Raw genomic sequence first — 17127 nt, forward strand, 5'->3', positions numbered from 1 at the left:
TCATCATATCAGTACCTTTATGAATCCACTGCTCACTAAAGCATAAAATAATGAGTTCATTTCATAATTTTAATTTCCTAATGAAAAACGTTGAAACTAAGAGTGTGTAAAGGGTTTAACATTTATATTATTTTGATCTACATTATGAATTGTTTTATTTACGTGTGTGTCTGAGTAGGGGCAATGAGTTAAGTTCTTCATTTAATATAGTAGTTCAGTTTACTTCATTCTTCATTCAGATAATCTATTTAAAACACAATAAAAGAGTAAGAGGATTTTATTGCATTATGGAAGTTCCCCCAAAGGGAGACATTGTTGCAGCTGTAAGCCAGAATTTAGGGGACATAAAAATTAAACATACAATGTATTAAATATTTGGCCACATACCAGAAAAAAAAAAAAAAAACAGAACAAAACAAAAACAAATGCAATCTTTGCACATATGCACATTGTGAGTATATTATATATCTTGTCTCTCCCACAAAACAAAATGACAAAATTCATTATCACACAGAATGACTTACTGTATTACTTTTTTTTATTATATACAAGTATTAATGCAGATGAATAGTGAAAGAGTTCTGCTGGAGTGCCTTTACCAGTGTGGAATGTAGCCACCAGCCATATAGCCTTAATGTTCTCCATTCTTTATTTTACTGGGCTCTCCAAAGTGCTTTTCTACAGATTTTAATAAGCTACAAAGCAGCATTACAACATTTTTTTTCAGCATGGTTTCTTCAGGTCTGTTCCTGGCAACTAATCTTGATTCTTTACTGTTCCATCTCTTAAGATCTTCAGCAAGTTTCACTACCTCTTTAAGAATTAAAAGGAATAATTAGAAAATCAGCCATTCCTCCCCACCATCCATTGCCAGTGTGACTTATTATATATCTCTGTCTTAGTGGCAGCTCCTGTTTCCTTAAATGTGAAAGGTCAGGGTGGTTGTCAGGGTGATAATTAGATAACCCTAGAAGAGGGCCATCACCGTCCAGCTCTGTTCACCACAGCTCCTCCAGTCAGATAAAGACATTGCCTTTTTCAAGTAAGTGAGAAATATGGTATTTCTTATGAGTCTTTAATCACATCACTGGCTCAAGGGCACTTCAGGTAAATAGTGAGCCCCAAGAGTGCCAACGGCTTCAAAAAAAATCATGTAGGTAGCTGCATATAATCTCATTTATTGTTCACATTTGAATGGAGGATGTGCTTGATTGACACTTCAATCTGCAAATACTGTATACACATTGTACTACATTTGCATGAATAAAAATGGCAATTTTGCTAGATGGTAATACAGTTTGGTTTAGAGCAGGATACAATACATGAAAAGAAATACTTACAATGTGCATAGTTGACTTTTCCAAAAAAAAAAAAAAAACACTTCCTAGCCATTACCCGCCATTTACATTGCGAAATTTCTTTCTCATTAAAAAATGGTAACAATTATTAATTGACGCATTTTATGTTCATGGCTCTTTCTAGATTTTTAGCAAGATGGGAATTCCTCAGGTACGAAATCCAGGGCTCCCACCAGCAGACCAGATGCCTGAGAGCTTCCACACCAAGATAGCCCTGATAGGCTGTGGACCTGCTAGCGTCAGCTGTGCCTCCTTTCTGGCTCGCCTGGGCTATGACAACCTCACCGTCTTCGAAAAGCAGAAGTACATCGGCGGATTAAGGTAAATGGTCAGCATGGAGATTGTATGAACACCCTCTGGGTTTGTACTGTATCATGCTGCTCTCGCAGAAGGTTCTACATGAAGGAACATTGTGAGTTGAACCACTTGTGTTTTAACGGTGTTCGGACCAGCCGGCCTTCTGGACTCATGAGTGAAATTCGGGAATTAATTACATTTTAATTCAGCTTGAGGAGGTAAGAGTGACATTGCCCAAAAAAGCATTGTGTGCATGTGGCCATGTGGTTTTGGTCTGTGCAATTACATATTTTTCAGCTTCTGAGACTAAAACACATTGTGCCATTGTTACCATCCATGCACTCTAATGCAGTCTTGTGACTGCTGTATATCTCACAATGATCAGTAAACGTACAGAAATGTCTCTAAATGCCCTTCTCACAGTACGTATGCATCCTTTGGAGCTGTAGTGTGCGTACCGTAACCGCGCAGCAGTGTTCTAGAAGGTAAAAACTTCAGCAATAAGGCTCATAAGTAATAGGTCACATTCTTCCTTCATACTTCCCTTCTATTGTCTGCTTGGAGTTAACCAACGGCACCTTCGCATCTCTTGTTATACAGTTCAGTCAGCATATGCGCTTCTCAGGGGCTCCATAGCAATGTCCAAACCAGGTTTTCAAACCCACAAGCGTCAGGGAACAGAAATAAGGCTAGTAAGTTCGCTCTTGCTGGGGGAGATGTTTCATTCCAAAAAACATCAAATGGAATAGGAGAAAAGAATGGGTCCTGGATCAGTGGGGGGAAAAAAATCTTTGTTTTCTTTTTCTTTTTTTATACCTCTAACTTTGTATTCCGTGGGGGCGACTCCTTCTCAGAGTTCTTTTTTGGCGGTTTGTGCAGCACCGCTGAGATCCCCCAGTTCCGGCTGCCGTATGAGGTGGTGCAGTTCGAGATCGACCTGATGAAGGACCTGGGCGTGCAGGTAATGAGCATCAGAGAGCGGAGGAGGAGGCGTCGGGGGCTCAGAAAAGATCACCAGCCAAATGTCAGCCGCATTAATAAAGAACAATTAAAAGCTGCATTAGGCAAGCAGGCGGCGGCGACGTGTCCTCCGGCTCCAGGCCTTCGTCTGTCTGCCGTCTGAATGCCACTGTGGTGAGAAAGGGCAATCGATAGTCCTCATCCAGCATACCCACTCCTGATTAATTTTGTGGAAGAAATTCTGGAAGTTGGTGTAGGGAGGGGGGCGGTGGGTAAAGTAAATCTACATCCTCTTCTAGATAATTTCTCTTAAATTCTGTGTGTGTGTGTAATACACCTGTATATGTTTATGTATCTTTAGAATGTAATATACAGAGGCTAGGCAAAATAATGGAAACATGAAAAACTAAATCACATTTACAAAGGAGGCTGCACAAGTCATATTAAGTTGAATGCTAATTGCAGTATGCGTCAGCACTAGTGACCGTCATATGTTAGGGTTAGGGTTTCCAAAGGAACATAAGGTAACTTACGAAGTACCAAAGATGCCATATAGACAGTGCCGGAATTTAAGATGAATCGATCGCAAAAACTGCAAAATTATATGATGCGATAAGGAATACAGTGTCATTGATAGGGAAGGAAGATGCTCACCCAAAAATATGGCAAAGTGGCGACTAATGGAGAGCAATCATAGAAAGAGAAAGATAGTCGCACACTCTATTATGCTCCAAAATAATTTATTACAAAAAAGTCTTTCAAGACAACAGTGTATTTTTCATAGTGTACAGTGTGCAAATGCTGAGTGGAGTCCTCACTTATAAAAAGTGTAGGTGATTTGTAACGGGGGAACCTATGAGCTTGGATCATATAACAAGTTGTTATCTTAACAGGTAAAATATTGAATAATGTTTATACATACTTATATGTAACCAATCATCTGTGCAATGTAAGCCACAATTAAATAAGCGGAAAATAAATAGATTTTCAGAGGTCTGAGCATTCCTGGTAATGTTAAGAGGATAATATAAAAAGATGTTTCAGACAACATATGCAATCTTGCACTATACTGAGTGCATCCATGATCATGATCAACTCTGATCTTTTTTTAAAAGTACTTATTGCAGATAAACATTTTTAGTTGATCCACAATAAGTAAGTATTTCATGTAAATAGATAGTTAATTCAACATTTCTGTTATAACCAACCAACATGTGAAATAATTGCAGAAATGGTCGGAAGTCAAGGTCAATATTTAACCCATTGGGGGTCAGTGTTCTCAATTAAAAAATCCAATATGTCTTCCTTTGTAATAAAAGGGTATCAAGGTCTCTTCCTCTCCTGGGAAGACACAGTTTCTCTATCCCAGTATATCTGAGGGATGAGATTGGATGATTGGCATCTATAAACTGAGCTGCTACTGGGTAATCCGTGTCTTGACGTCTTATTGTGCTTTTATGTCCAGCCATTCTTTGCTTAAGTTGTCTCGTTGTTTTACCGACGTCAGCTTTTCAGCAAGGACATTGGATCAAATAAATGACCCCTTTTTTGTTGCAAGAAATGACACCTGTTATTGGTATCTTTTTGCCTGAATGAGGATGCCTCAAAAATCAATTCTTATTGGTACTATTGCATTGCACACAAACGCCACATTTATACTTGCCATCTGGAATAGGGACCAATAGCCTTTGGTTCGTAGATGTCTTAATTGTAGTATCGCCAATATTGCAGCCACATTTGAAAATATTATGACATAATGTCAAACATGACAGTATTGGGGCTGCAGGGTGACTCATTCGGTTAAGGTACCGTGCTGTGGTGTAAGGATGAACCCCACAGTCTTGGAGAAAATCCCTGTGGCTGGTGGCTGGTGGTGGCTGGTGGTGACTCAGAGCATATTTTGCGATCATGTTGGCCAGGGTATGGGAGGGTTCAGTCGGTTTGGGATCCAAACACGAACAAACTGCTTCAGCACGGAGGAACAATGTTTGCAGGTCGAAGCTCATCTACAGAGACAGACCATATTAACAAGATAGTTGCTAAAGACAAAAATTGTTTTATCATTATGTCATGCACAAGGTTAACACGAGGTCTTGAATATAATTTGTAGTTTGTTGCTGTTGTCTCTCAACACAAGGACAAAATAAGTATCAATACCAGTGAAGCAGGCCATCATAAGGCTGAAAGCTCTGAATAAATCAATCCAGAGAGATAGCCAAAACATTGGGTGTGTCAAAATCAACAGTTTTATTCATTGTTAGAAGGCAATAATTAATTGGTGAGCTCAACAGTAGCAAATGACCTGGTAGACCATGGAAGACTACTGTAGTGGATGACCGTAAAATGCTTTCACTTGTGAAGAAAAACCCCTTCTCAACTGTCAGACTGATCAAGAACACTCTCCAGGATGTAGGCATTGATGTGTCAAAGAGTACCGTAAAGAGAAGACTACCCCAGCATAACCTCAGAGGGTTCACTCAGAGGGTACATAAAAAACCGTGATAGAAAAACCAAAATGATAGAAAGAGGAAAGTGTGGAGAAAGAAAGGAACTGTTCATGAAGAATGGTCCAATATCCCACTACATACCGTTCAGAACTTCTGTGACCATTCCAAGATTTCAGGTATTCTAAAGTTGGAGGGTGGTCCTGTTCTTTATTATTGTTTTATTAATTTATATTAATTATTTGATATTCATACATTGTTATGGTGTTTCCATTATTTTGTCCAACCCCTGTAAATGTATACATTTTCTCAGGACCTAATTGTTTTTTTAAGAGATTTTTGATCTGTTTAAAGTGCAAATGTTTAAGCGTGAAAACTAAAACTGAATTAAATTTTCTTCAATGCTATCTGATTTACTGTAGTTTTAAAAACTTTTAAAACATTAACCTACCCTTATGTTTTGGAATATATTGTATTGATACTGCCAGATTAGGATTTGTATTGTACCATGGGGCATATGACTGTATACAGCACTAGGATGCTCTTTATATTGTAATCCCAGCCAAATTTGAAAATTCACCAAACAAATTAATATCCTTTGTAGTTTTCTCCTGTTGTTTCTACATGCCTACATGTTGTTAAGGTGTCATGCACAGACATGTGATGTGTCCTTCTACAGGTTGTGTGTGAGAAAGGACTTGGCCAGGATGGGATGACTCTAGCTACTCTGAAAGAGGAGGGGTATGAGGCAGTCTTCATTGGAATTGGTTGGTTCTCTTAATTTTCTGTAACATTTTTAGATGTAACCTGAAGCCATTGTTGCAGTGACTGTACATTTTTGAACAGAGGCTTGAAAGTGACTGAGGAACAGCTCTTCTCAAAGGAGGCAATAAAGTCCTGAAAATACATCAAGAGAATTTGTGATTTGACTTTAGAGCGAGAGTTCTTGGTGCACCTGACAATTTCAAATCCCTTAAATAGTCTGATGCGTGCATCATTGGGGGCTTCTCAGAAACTGCATGCATTCTGCTCATTACAAAATAAACTTTCAGAGCTGATCACCAGTTTCAGTTCCTCTTCTCTGATGATCTTATTGAACGTTTGGTGTAAAAACAGCATTTCTCTTCTTTTCTGCTAATTGGGTCTGAGTATAGGATTATTTTTCATTCCTGTTTTGATTTGTGAGGAATGTATAAGTAACTTTGCAGTATTCACCATGTTTGTAAAACATATTAGCTCTTTTCTGAGCTTCTGCTTTAGGACTTCCAATTTAGTTATTTTAGCCAACAGTGGATAAACTGTAAATGCTAAATTCTTAAACTACTCTTTCAGATAATACATATTCAAATCTGCAAATATGGCCTCTATTTGGAGCAGTTTTTCATGTGACTGGCATACTGTACAATATATTTTTAGTCTTTGAATTAGTCTTTGGTTGTCCTTGCTGTACTTATCTTGGCACAAGAAATTCACTTCATAAGCCCACACATACTAGCAACAGTGTTACTGGGTGTGATTTCTATTAACCACCTAAACTGTATTTATTTATTTATTTATTTATTTATTTATTTATTTATTTATTTATTTTGATTTGGTTTAGGCTTAACGTATTGCCTTACTGAGTTTCAGGAATGTCATTTGGTGATCATCAACACTTAGCTGCTATTTCTTATTAAAACAAAAGTTGCAGTATTTATGATATAATATATTTCGAATTGTGAATATAATTCAGGACGTGTATTTGACAAAGATAATTTTTGCTTCAATTATTTTTTCAGAAGTAAAAAAGAAAAAGAAGTAGAAGCAAATACAGTTGTGCTATATTGATCTGAGAAAATCAAACATTCCTTGAAACTGGCTGTGTGCTCTCTCTTATTATAATGGAAAAAGGAAGCCATAAAAATCCTTTTTTCAAAATGGTCTAATCTTTTGATATGAGAGTCTTAATTATACAGAGTCATTTACTTTAACTATTTTGGGATTTTCTCAACAAAGAAAGCAGGAAAGTGAAAGCACTGAGTGTTTGCCATTAATTTCTGTGATTTCATACTAGTGCTTCACAGGCTCTTTAAACGTCATCCTTAGTGATGATTGACATGCAAATTTCTCCTGGAACGTTCTAAATTGGGCGGCAGGTTGAAAAACGTAGATAAGGGCTTTTTTTCTGGCCTATAAACCTTGGAGGCAAGCTGTGAGGTTCAACAGCTTTAAGGAGCGGGTTAACCTCTTAATGTTTGCTATGTGGTGTGATCTACTGGAGAGACCTTACCTCAATTAAGATTTTGGCCCCATGAAGATGGCAAATTTATTTGGACAACATCATCCAAGGTGCTTGAATTTACTGAAAGCTTTTCATATCACACTGCTTTTAGTGATGAGGGAAACCTGCTTACTTGAACTGGAACATTGCAGAACGACAGTGACATCATTCTGAAGGATGCTTTAAAATTTTACATAGAGCTTATACATTTATATGAACTGATTTTCAGTCCTATATTATGTTCAATGGGCGTGTCAATCATGTTGCTATCAGTCCAACACACATAACCTATTTAATATGATGTTTTATATGTGTTATTGCATCTAATCGGGCTGGGCCTATTTGTGATTTGCAGCTATCAGAAGCATGCTTCTCTTGAAAACGATGTGTTGCTGTTTCAGGGTAAAGCAGGACATTGTCTCATCACATTACGCTCTGAGATTATTTTCTTATTTTGGGACAAGGTTAATGAATATCCAGTAAAGAGGGCATTTATTGTTTCAGAGGTCTTTATTTATGTTAAATCCTAATGTACTTAGTGTGCTTCTGCATAATTTAACATCATGCCCTTGGTGCTTGTTCATCTTTGCTGGATTCATAAGGTTCAGAGGGGTCAGGGACTATGTTGTGAATGAAAGTCAGGACTCAGAATGGAGTGCTTCTTGCTCTTTGCATCGTGTGCTGATAGGTTGTGATAACGTGTGATTAACGAGTGGCAGGCCAGCAGAGAATGAAAACATCTGTAAGAGATGATTTATTATTTTCAGAGGTATTGCCTGCTCACTGTATCTCTGCAATTTAAGCCTGTGAATCAGAACAAAGTAAATGAGATACAACGTGAAAAATGAAAGGACTTTTTTTTTCCAGAGGAGGTGTCAGAAATGGGGTGTTATTGTTAAAATACACTTTGTCATGAGCTTTTTTCTTAACCTCGACACCCCCCCACCCCCCACCCCCCCCCCTCGATTTGGTGCTGAATACAAATGGTTTTTCAGGTCTATTAAACCAACAGTATGAGCTTGTGGCATCCATCAGCATAGACACAGATGAGGGCAGGGTTAATGTGCTGTAACTTTGCTTAGAAATCCTGCACAATCCCGCAGCATCCAGTTCACACAGAAAAGTTGTGATACACAATGAATCAGTATTGTTTTTAGTTACTTTATCAGAACAATGAAGTAGGTTTAAAGATGTGGCTGGTTAGGAAGCTGAAACTATGGGCAGAATGGAACAGTGTACTATATAGTATATACTGTAGTATGTATGCATGGTTTTATGGAAGGATTAAGTTGGATACAGTATACCGTGTATGTGTGTGTGTGTGTGTAGAATAGAATTTCTTTATTGTCATTGTACTGATGTGTACAATGAAATTCAGTGTGTGTGTGTGTGTGTGTTGTGTGTGTTTGTGTGTGACAGTTTTATATTCTTTGAAATTTTCTTTCCAAACACCTTGTTTGTTCATTCCTAATAAGGTAGTGTGAAAATATAATTGCTTCCTGTAGGAGCGACACAACATCTGGTCTGAGAACACACAGATAATGTGTAGTATCACATTAGAATGGCTGAATGCAGCTGTGTTTTAGTTTACAGGCAATATTGAAGTGTTGCTACTTAGGCTGAATTGTGAAGCATACTGCATTGTTATTGTTTCTTGTCTTCCCACTGTGATCATTTTTGGCTCTGCTTCTTGTTCCTTTGTATTTGATAAACTGCAGTACTGACTTTCAGCCAGTTTGTAAAAGTAAAATATTTTATTTCATAAACATTTAAGACCAATTTAGATGATATAGTGAGATTTGAAATGGGAAATCCCCAGATCTCTAACTTATAGAAGCCACTATTTATCAGACTGACTCAGACAGGAGATTCCCTGTCACTAGCTGTCCACGGAAGTGTGAGAATTATTCCGTGTAGTCTGAAGATGTATATGTTACAGAGGGACACGTTTTTCTAATGTCGATATTAATATATGAACTCAGAAGTTGTTTTTGTCATTCACTGAAATTGTTTGTTACTCAGTTGCGACTGCTGACTAAATGTCTCCCACAAAATAATGGCAGTACCTTTGTTCTACCAGTAGATAGAGAAAATGTTCTGTGACAGGATACCAGCAAATCATGCTGTATGTAACCTTTGACTGTTCCTGATCTTCGTGTAAAGTTGCTGTAATTACAGGTAAATCACATCAATTGATTTTGTTGCTAGCTACTGAAGAATATTTACAGTGCCCATACATGGCTTCAATAGGATAATGCAACAAGTCTTGTTTATTAATTTGAAAGACACCTTACAGTAATTTGACTGCATAATTATGTTGGGGAAAGAACAAATATACATGGACTCTTGCCCATGTGTTGGCACATCAGATTCAGTTGCATATAAATATAAGTATATAAATGTTGGTGCTGTTCAATTTTCTGCTCTATGACTCTCATATCTCTATATGTAACAGAACAGCAATGTAATAAAACCACAAGGCATCCATCTTAAAACACTGCTAGCTTGCGACATGTCTAGCCCTGGCCTACTGAGCAGAATAGTGACATTTATTTTATCGATATTTTATCCTGTCAAATATCTACATTTAATAGCTATGTAAGTAACATTCTTGACACCTATTATGATAGTGCTGTGATAAAGCTTTGTGAGAACCAGTCAGATATACAGTTACTTACAAGTATAATGATCCTCGAAAATTAATCAAAGAAAAACATTTTAAAAAAATATATATATTTATTTTGAAAGTCAAGGTTAAGGACAAATGGTGGTCCTTTGAGCATTCCTCTGGCTGTCTTGCAGCAGTGCTTCATAACGCAGGGTATGTGTGTGCAAGTTACTTAATCTAGTTTATTCTGTGATCATAGATGATCATGGATTATTCTCTGCAATACAAGATGACAGCATGCTTACAGTATGTTGCTATGTAAAGATCTGGGAGACCTAGACACTTCTTATTCTTATTTAACATGTGTACCCATTTGTACTGCGGCTACAACGGCTGGATATTTCCTCACAAAATTACAATTATCTGCTTTTCTCAGTTCGGAAATTGTGATTCACACTTTAGAATTTGAACCTAGAACCTCTGGATTATAAGCCCAAATCCATAACCACTACATTGCACTTTCTACGTGTTTCTTCTCTCAGCCACTCTAGAAATAGTATTGTTTCACTAGCCTGTGCAACGTTAAATATATAGAGATGCTGTTCAATTGAGCCTACTCTGAATAATCACACTTGCTTTATTTAGCATGCAAGAGGCAAAATGGTAAATGGTAAATGGACTTATCCAAAGCGCTTTACAATTGATGCCTCTCATTCGCCAGAGCAGTTAGAGGTTAGGAGTTAGGTGTCTTGCTCAAGGACACTTCGACATGCCCAGGGCGGGCTTTGAACCGGCAACCTTCCGACTGCCAGACAATCGGTCTTACCTCTTGAGCTATGTCGCAAAGCCAACAATAGAAGTGGGAAAAAACATGGTTTCTTCATTTTATCCCAAAACTGTATTTTATATTTCCAACAGAGATGTTGAGTGTTTTGGGATAAACTAAATAATACTGTGTTTGGGGGACACTATTCTGCAATATCTTTATTTTGATTTGTATTTTTTTTAATAATAGGCAGACCTGGTTGATTCAAAAAAACCTTTCAAGCACCTTTTTATTTAAAAGTTAATTTGTCAGTTGTTTGCTTGCATTCAGTTTTTGAATCATTGGATTATGAGGTCCATTCATTCTCAAAATCACCACCATTTGAAGTCAGGGTTGTGTTTTTGTGCACTGAATGAATATATAGTCCTAGTTACCAAATGAACTCACAGTTTAAGCATGTGGTTGTATTGAGCACTGTTCAGGAGACAGAAAGTCTTTATGGCTGTATTTAAAGTTCCGTGAGATGGTTCATTGGTTGCCCTTACTATGGATCAGTGTTGTTTTTTTTGCCCATTTAAAGACGGTGGTTGGCATTGCATTTCTCAAGGAAATGGGGTGACTGTGATTAGAAAGCCAATACTGATTTTGAACAATGGTTCAACAATCAGGCATTATTTATCATTGTGTGATCTGTGGTCGAGGTGACTGCTGAAATGTATTGGTCTTCTCTACTTCTGAGAGTGGCTCACTAAGACTACAAAATCTAATTTTTTTGTCTAGCTACAAGAATTCAGCTGTTCTGTTCATTTAAATTACTGTTCAACGCTTATCCAATTCGGCAATCAAGTCAGTGGTTAAAAAAATAAAAAAAGGTAAAAATCCCATTCCGGTGTTCTTGTCCCATCCACAGCAACCCTATAGAGCACTGCTCACCACAGGATTCGAGTTGCCATCCTGCACAAACACTTCCTGATGCATGGCCAGGTTGAACAATGAACTATCACATTTTTAGCAATACTGCCTGACGTACAGTACAGTCATAAGATCGTATTGTCACAATGCAAACATCAGACTTCATTCTGTCCTTCAGGCCTTTGTTATACAAGGTACAGAACACTCTATTGTGTAACTGTCATGTAAAGAATACATGTCTACAAGACAATTCAGTATTTTCATATTACAGTCTCAGAAATACACAACTCAAATGCTTAGTGTATAAGGAATGGGAATATCAGCAGTCTGTTGAGTGTTCTGATTTTCCACAAGATCTCACTAGTATGAACACTTGTGTCCATGGGCTTTACGTGGTTAGGCCCAGGGTTAATTGTGAAGTATGGATAGAGTACATAACTTAAAATATGTATTTTTTAATGCATGTTACAAGTATTATGGCCCTAATAGACCTCTTACCACCAACTAAAAACCACCATTATTTTATAAATACATACTAGTTTGGTATAGACGCAAACGTTTTTAGCCTGATCGTATATGGGAATAACCTAATATCTGTGTGTGAAATTATTGTCTAGTGGAAATCTTTTCACCAGTGCAACAAAATTACAAAAGAAAAACCATTTTGGTATATTGGTATTTCTGCAGTGTGTGTTTAGTCTCAAATTACCTCAGGTCACTAATATGGTTGAATTGAGTTTATTTTTCAAACATGTCATTTAAAGTACACATTCCCAGGAATAAGACACATCTATATTCATGTCTTCTCCCTAGCGAATAGTGTTCGTACGGTGTATCATAATCCTGCATTTTTAAACACATAGTCATTTGAAGCACATTCCCTCTTGAAAATATGTGCCTTGGTGCTTTAAAATTTACAGTTGTAGTTGCCATTATTTAACTATACATATTCATATTTTATGAGCTCTCACCCATAAAATAATATCCCCATTACACTGTGGTTTTTTTTTTTGGTTTTTTTTTACCATTTAATAGGGCAGTATAGCAGAAGGCAGATAACCCAGAGCATGGGATTACACTGCTCAAATGGTCCCATTTATTAAGCTATGATAACACTAATGTTCTTCTTAGATGTATAGCTTGTGTGACTTAGGCAGATCATGTAGTCAGCCTTAAGGATGTTTCATTGAACATTTAGCATGGCGGTGAGCCAGAATACATTTAGCCTAAACCCACATGACAAGCTGGTAATGAGATGATGATTGATAACCGTCATTCCCTCTGAGAATGGGCTGGGAAAGTATGTATAATATTTTAGATGGGTGGAGTTGGATTTCTTTTTGTCTTTTTTGCTGGTTTTATTTTTACAGATCAGAGGTACATTTGCAAGGACTGATTTGTACTATGTGATTGGTCACTTACGTGTTTTTACAGCTCGCCTCACGTTTGCTTTTCAACAATATAAACGGAGTACTTTTTTGGCAGTCTACAATATAACCAACTATTCACTTGGTTACCCAAGCCAAGTGAATTGAGTGATGAAACATTGCCCAATCGATACAACAGTAAGGGAAAAGATGTAGTAGGGGGTGGCGAGCCTTTAATGTACTATCTATGGTCATAAAGGCCTGTTACTGTAAATACAATTGGAATGAACTGTAGGAAGCATGTTTAAAATGCATGGAGGGTGTATTTCTTCATGCTGCAAATGCATTATGCAAAGATGTATCATAACTGGCATTTGCAAAGAGAGTCTTTGGGAAACTTCATGCATGGTGTGTTTAGTACTTTTTATTTCTTCTCAAAATTCAGTATAGCCTCCATATTAAGGAAACTTCGGAACTCCGAAGTGTATTAATGCATTTCTCCATTATAATAAATAAATAAATGAATAAATCACCCTCAGTATCATGGCATCTCTGTAACCTCATATGAATCATTATAGCAGTGCTATAATGAGAAAACAGTAAACATACGATACATGGGGCTTTTTTTTGAAGAGGTTGAATAGGATCGGGAAAGCACAAGAAATAAAGTCCATTAATGCACTATGCAAAACAGAACTGAGACAGAGCACTTCCTTGAAATCTAATTATCTCTGAAGAGTGTGGGGTAAAGTTAATTGATTTTGACATAAGAGGGGTCAGTCTTTCACCTCCTCAGTCATTCTATGGCTTGAAATATGAGTCTTGTTTTCTGTCTAAATCAAATGGGGTTGGGATCTGATTGTTCTTTTTCAGCTCAAATTTTAAAGGTTATTTAAATCAAACGGAGCGTAATAAATCAGAGGCTAGCAAACTTTTGCCATGTACAGCTCCCCCATAATTGTCTTTCTAGCTGAATCCTTTAGTGATTGGACCAATCTATTAGCCAGCACTATTTGTGAGTTCACTGTTTCAGTATAAAGGTTAAGGAAAGATCTGAAATATTTGAATAGCTTCTTAAAGTGGAGAAAGGCCTCTGTTTGATTTAACTGCAATACACAACATTAGTGAATTTTTGTGAGAAATAAAAAGAAAGTGCATTGTGGTTTCATTAAATTGAAGTCAGTTTCACTGGTTAAAATTTTTTTTAATATTTTTGTTTTATAATGGCAAACAATGGCAATAGAAGGATTTAATAAAGTTTTGCTTATAAAAATAAAACTTGAATGTATTCTTTACAGTGTATGGTGGTATATAATTTTTTAGTGACATGAAATATGAATTGCCACACTATGCAATACATCCAAATACAATTGTGTGGAGCACTGCAGACGTAATGTGTTTACAGTGCTTTAGACTGATTCAACAAATGCAATGATGGATAACACTGTTACTGGATAAGGATAAGCCACTGGATAAGGTTAATATCAGGTAAATGGTGAGCATAGCAGTTAACTGTGTCCCCGACTGTGGTCTGTAAAATATAAGGGGGAATGGTATCCTGTTTTTTCTTTGTAAGATGGCTGTTTTTTTTCTCCCCCTTTTCCTACTGCACAGGGATCAATTTGTAGCATCCTCTATGGTTTCTGGAATGGAGAGGGGGAAGGGAGAAGAGAGAGGGCTACTGCATGGAGGTGGGAGGGAGTGGGGGTAGGGCTTCCGCGCTAAGGTGGGGGAGGAGGAGAGTGGGGGAGTGGAGCGGGGTGTTGCTTTTTTTTCTCCCCTGGTCAGGAAATGAAAATTGATCAGGAAGAGACACATGGGAGCAGGTTGTTGTATCAGAGCTCAATATGGTTAACAAGTATAGTGGCAAGGCTTGCGTTCAGCTCTACTGTGCACTTACAAGTTACACATTATTGAGCGCACCAGGCTTGCAGGCCTGGCTGATGACACAGTATGTTTGGGACCCCATCATTGAGGCCAGGGAAAGTTGTCACAGAGCTCGGCCACCTGGGCCACAAGCAGTGATCAGAAATAACATTTCAGCCTTCCCGCCCCAGTCCACTTGGGTAATTGTAGGTCTAGACAGATACAGTCAGTGAGTCAGTTAGTCAGACTTCTCAGGTATTTAACTCCTTACAGCGTAGTTTTCTTCAGAAAAAACGTTAAATATTTCATTATTATTATTTTATTCTGCTTTGTAGTGCACTAAAACATTTGAATCATTTGTCATATTGTTTAAACAGGTCTGCCCCAGGCTAACAAGCACAGAATCTTTGAAGGGCTGTCAATGGAGCAAGGATTTTTTACTTCCAAGGACTTCCTGCCATTGGTTGCCACGGCCAGCAAAATCGGTAACAACTGAACGCTTACAGAATGCCAATGTTGATTTAATATTATCAGAACGATTGTCCATATAAATAAAATAATACCTCTGAATTTGTCACAAGACAAATCTTATTTTAATCAGTTTTTAAGACATGAGGTGTGAATTCATAGTTCAGAGCGTATTGATGAATAGTAAGTGAATGTGTGTTGGACAATGTATGAAATATATATTTTGCTTGTCATCCTCGTTCATATTAATATACAACTAGGAAAATGGAAAGTGGTTATCATAAAATAGAATCCGTTTATAAATGTTGATATCCTGAGGTTACATCCAGGCGATTAGCAAACGTGTAAAATAACAAAAAATTAGATTTTTGATATGGCCACTGAAATGAATTTGAAGCTGTAAAAAATGAATTGGAGCTTGCAGTAGTCATATATGAGGTACTTCTATTACACTTGCGTGCATAATTTTAAAATAAACACACCGTACACAAAATATTCTATCAGTGCAGCTACACATTGTTGTGTGGGAAACCCTTGTATGATTTCATGTGCGAAATGTATCAGATTACTGGAATAGAGCGGATTTTGATGGATTCAGTGGGATGTGATATCAGATGCTGAAATCATCTGTGTTCAATGTAGTCCGTAGTCATCCATATCCAAGATAAAATAAAAGCAGCTCTGCTGAAGGTACCAAGTATGAAATTACCTATACGAGGACATTTGAGAAAAAAAGAAGGAGTAAAACTGCTTCTCATTGAAGCAGAATAATTTGATAGTGACATGCTGTGTCGGCAGACTCGAAGATGCAATTTTACACTGCCTTAAGTACTAGTATCTGTTGAGCCGTTAAACAGAAACGGTTCCGCAGACACAAATCACATTCTTTTTTTCCCCTCCCTTTTGTCATATAGGGATGTGTAGCTGCCGGTCTCAGCTGCCAGACCTCAGCGGCACCGTCATCGTACTGGGCGCGGGCGACACAGCGTTCGACTGCGCCACCTCAGCCCTGCGCTGCGGCGCCCGCAGGGTCTTTGTGGTTTTCAGGAAGGGGTTCACAAACATCCGGGCCGTCCCCGAAGAGGTACAGCGTTAACACGGAGGCCCGTGCGACAGAGCTTATTAATATTTGGTCTGCTGAGCTAATGCGGTGGCAATGGGGTTTATTAAGACATCTTGTCTACGCTCTGCTGACACCTCTCTTGAGCCTGTCTCTTTCTCTCTCTCTCTCTCTCTCTCTCTCTCTCTCTCTGTCCTTATCTTTTTTGATCTCTTGCTCTTTTTCTCTATCGGTCTATTTTTTGCTCTCTATCTCTCACTTTTTCTCTTACTGTGTCTCTTGCTCTTTCTCTTGCTCTCTCACTCTTGCACTCTCTCTCTCTCTCTCTCTCGGTGGCAGAATTTGAGCTGTGGTAACTGGATGATATCTGTCAAAACCTCCATTCATAGAGGAAGAGCCCTACAAGCTTCACAGCAGTAGCTTTTTTTTTGGATCTATGGGAGAAACCCACTCATTGCTGTCTTTGGCAGTTATATGAAAGACTTGCCTCTGAGACCATGCATTGACTGATACAAAGGATTGCCTCATCTTTTGTGCAGTCATTGTTTCTCATCAAATTCATAGGTACTTGCCGATTAGATTGCTGAGAACTCTTGCGCTGTCAGTAATAGCCCTTGGTGGGTTTTCCTCACGAGCTTACTGATGGTTGTAGTATGCAGTATATGCTTAAAAGTGTACAGAGCTGATGCATTCTTTTCCATCTCATATTTGAGCCTTTTAACTGAATTTGTTGTAACTCAGTTATATTTGGAGATCAATCT

General features: G+C 37.9%; 1 protein-coding gene across 3 annotated transcripts in view; it reads left to right on the forward strand.

Moving 5' to 3' along the window:
- The window catches only part of dpyda.1 (dihydropyrimidine dehydrogenase a, tandem duplicate 1), a 181974-nt gene that overhangs the window by 63293 nt on the left and 101554 nt on the right, over positions 1 to 17127 (forward strand). For 2 of the 3 annotated variants that reach the window (XR_010329557.1, XM_064332212.1), the window contains exons 6-10: positions 1483 to 1679; positions 2535 to 2616; positions 5739 to 5826; positions 15216 to 15323; positions 16221 to 16390. Coding sequence is in view for 1 of the 3 variants with exons in the window: in XM_064332212.1 (XP_064188282.1) it covers positions 1483 to 1679; positions 2535 to 2616; positions 5739 to 5826; positions 15216 to 15323; positions 16221 to 16390 (645 nt within the window). In the remaining 2 variants the exon portion in view is untranslated. Of the gene's footprint in view, positions 1 to 1482; positions 1680 to 2509; positions 2617 to 5738; positions 5827 to 15215; positions 15324 to 16220; positions 16391 to 17127 lie in introns of those variants that run through there. The other variant, XR_010329558.1, reaches the window with a different exon arrangement.

The sequence above is a fragment of the Anguilla rostrata genome, chromosome 4 (assembly GCF_018555375.3).
Source record: "Anguilla rostrata isolate EN2019 chromosome 4, ASM1855537v3, whole genome shotgun sequence".
NCBI lineage: Eukaryota > Metazoa > Chordata > Actinopteri > Anguilliformes > Anguillidae > Anguilla > Anguilla rostrata.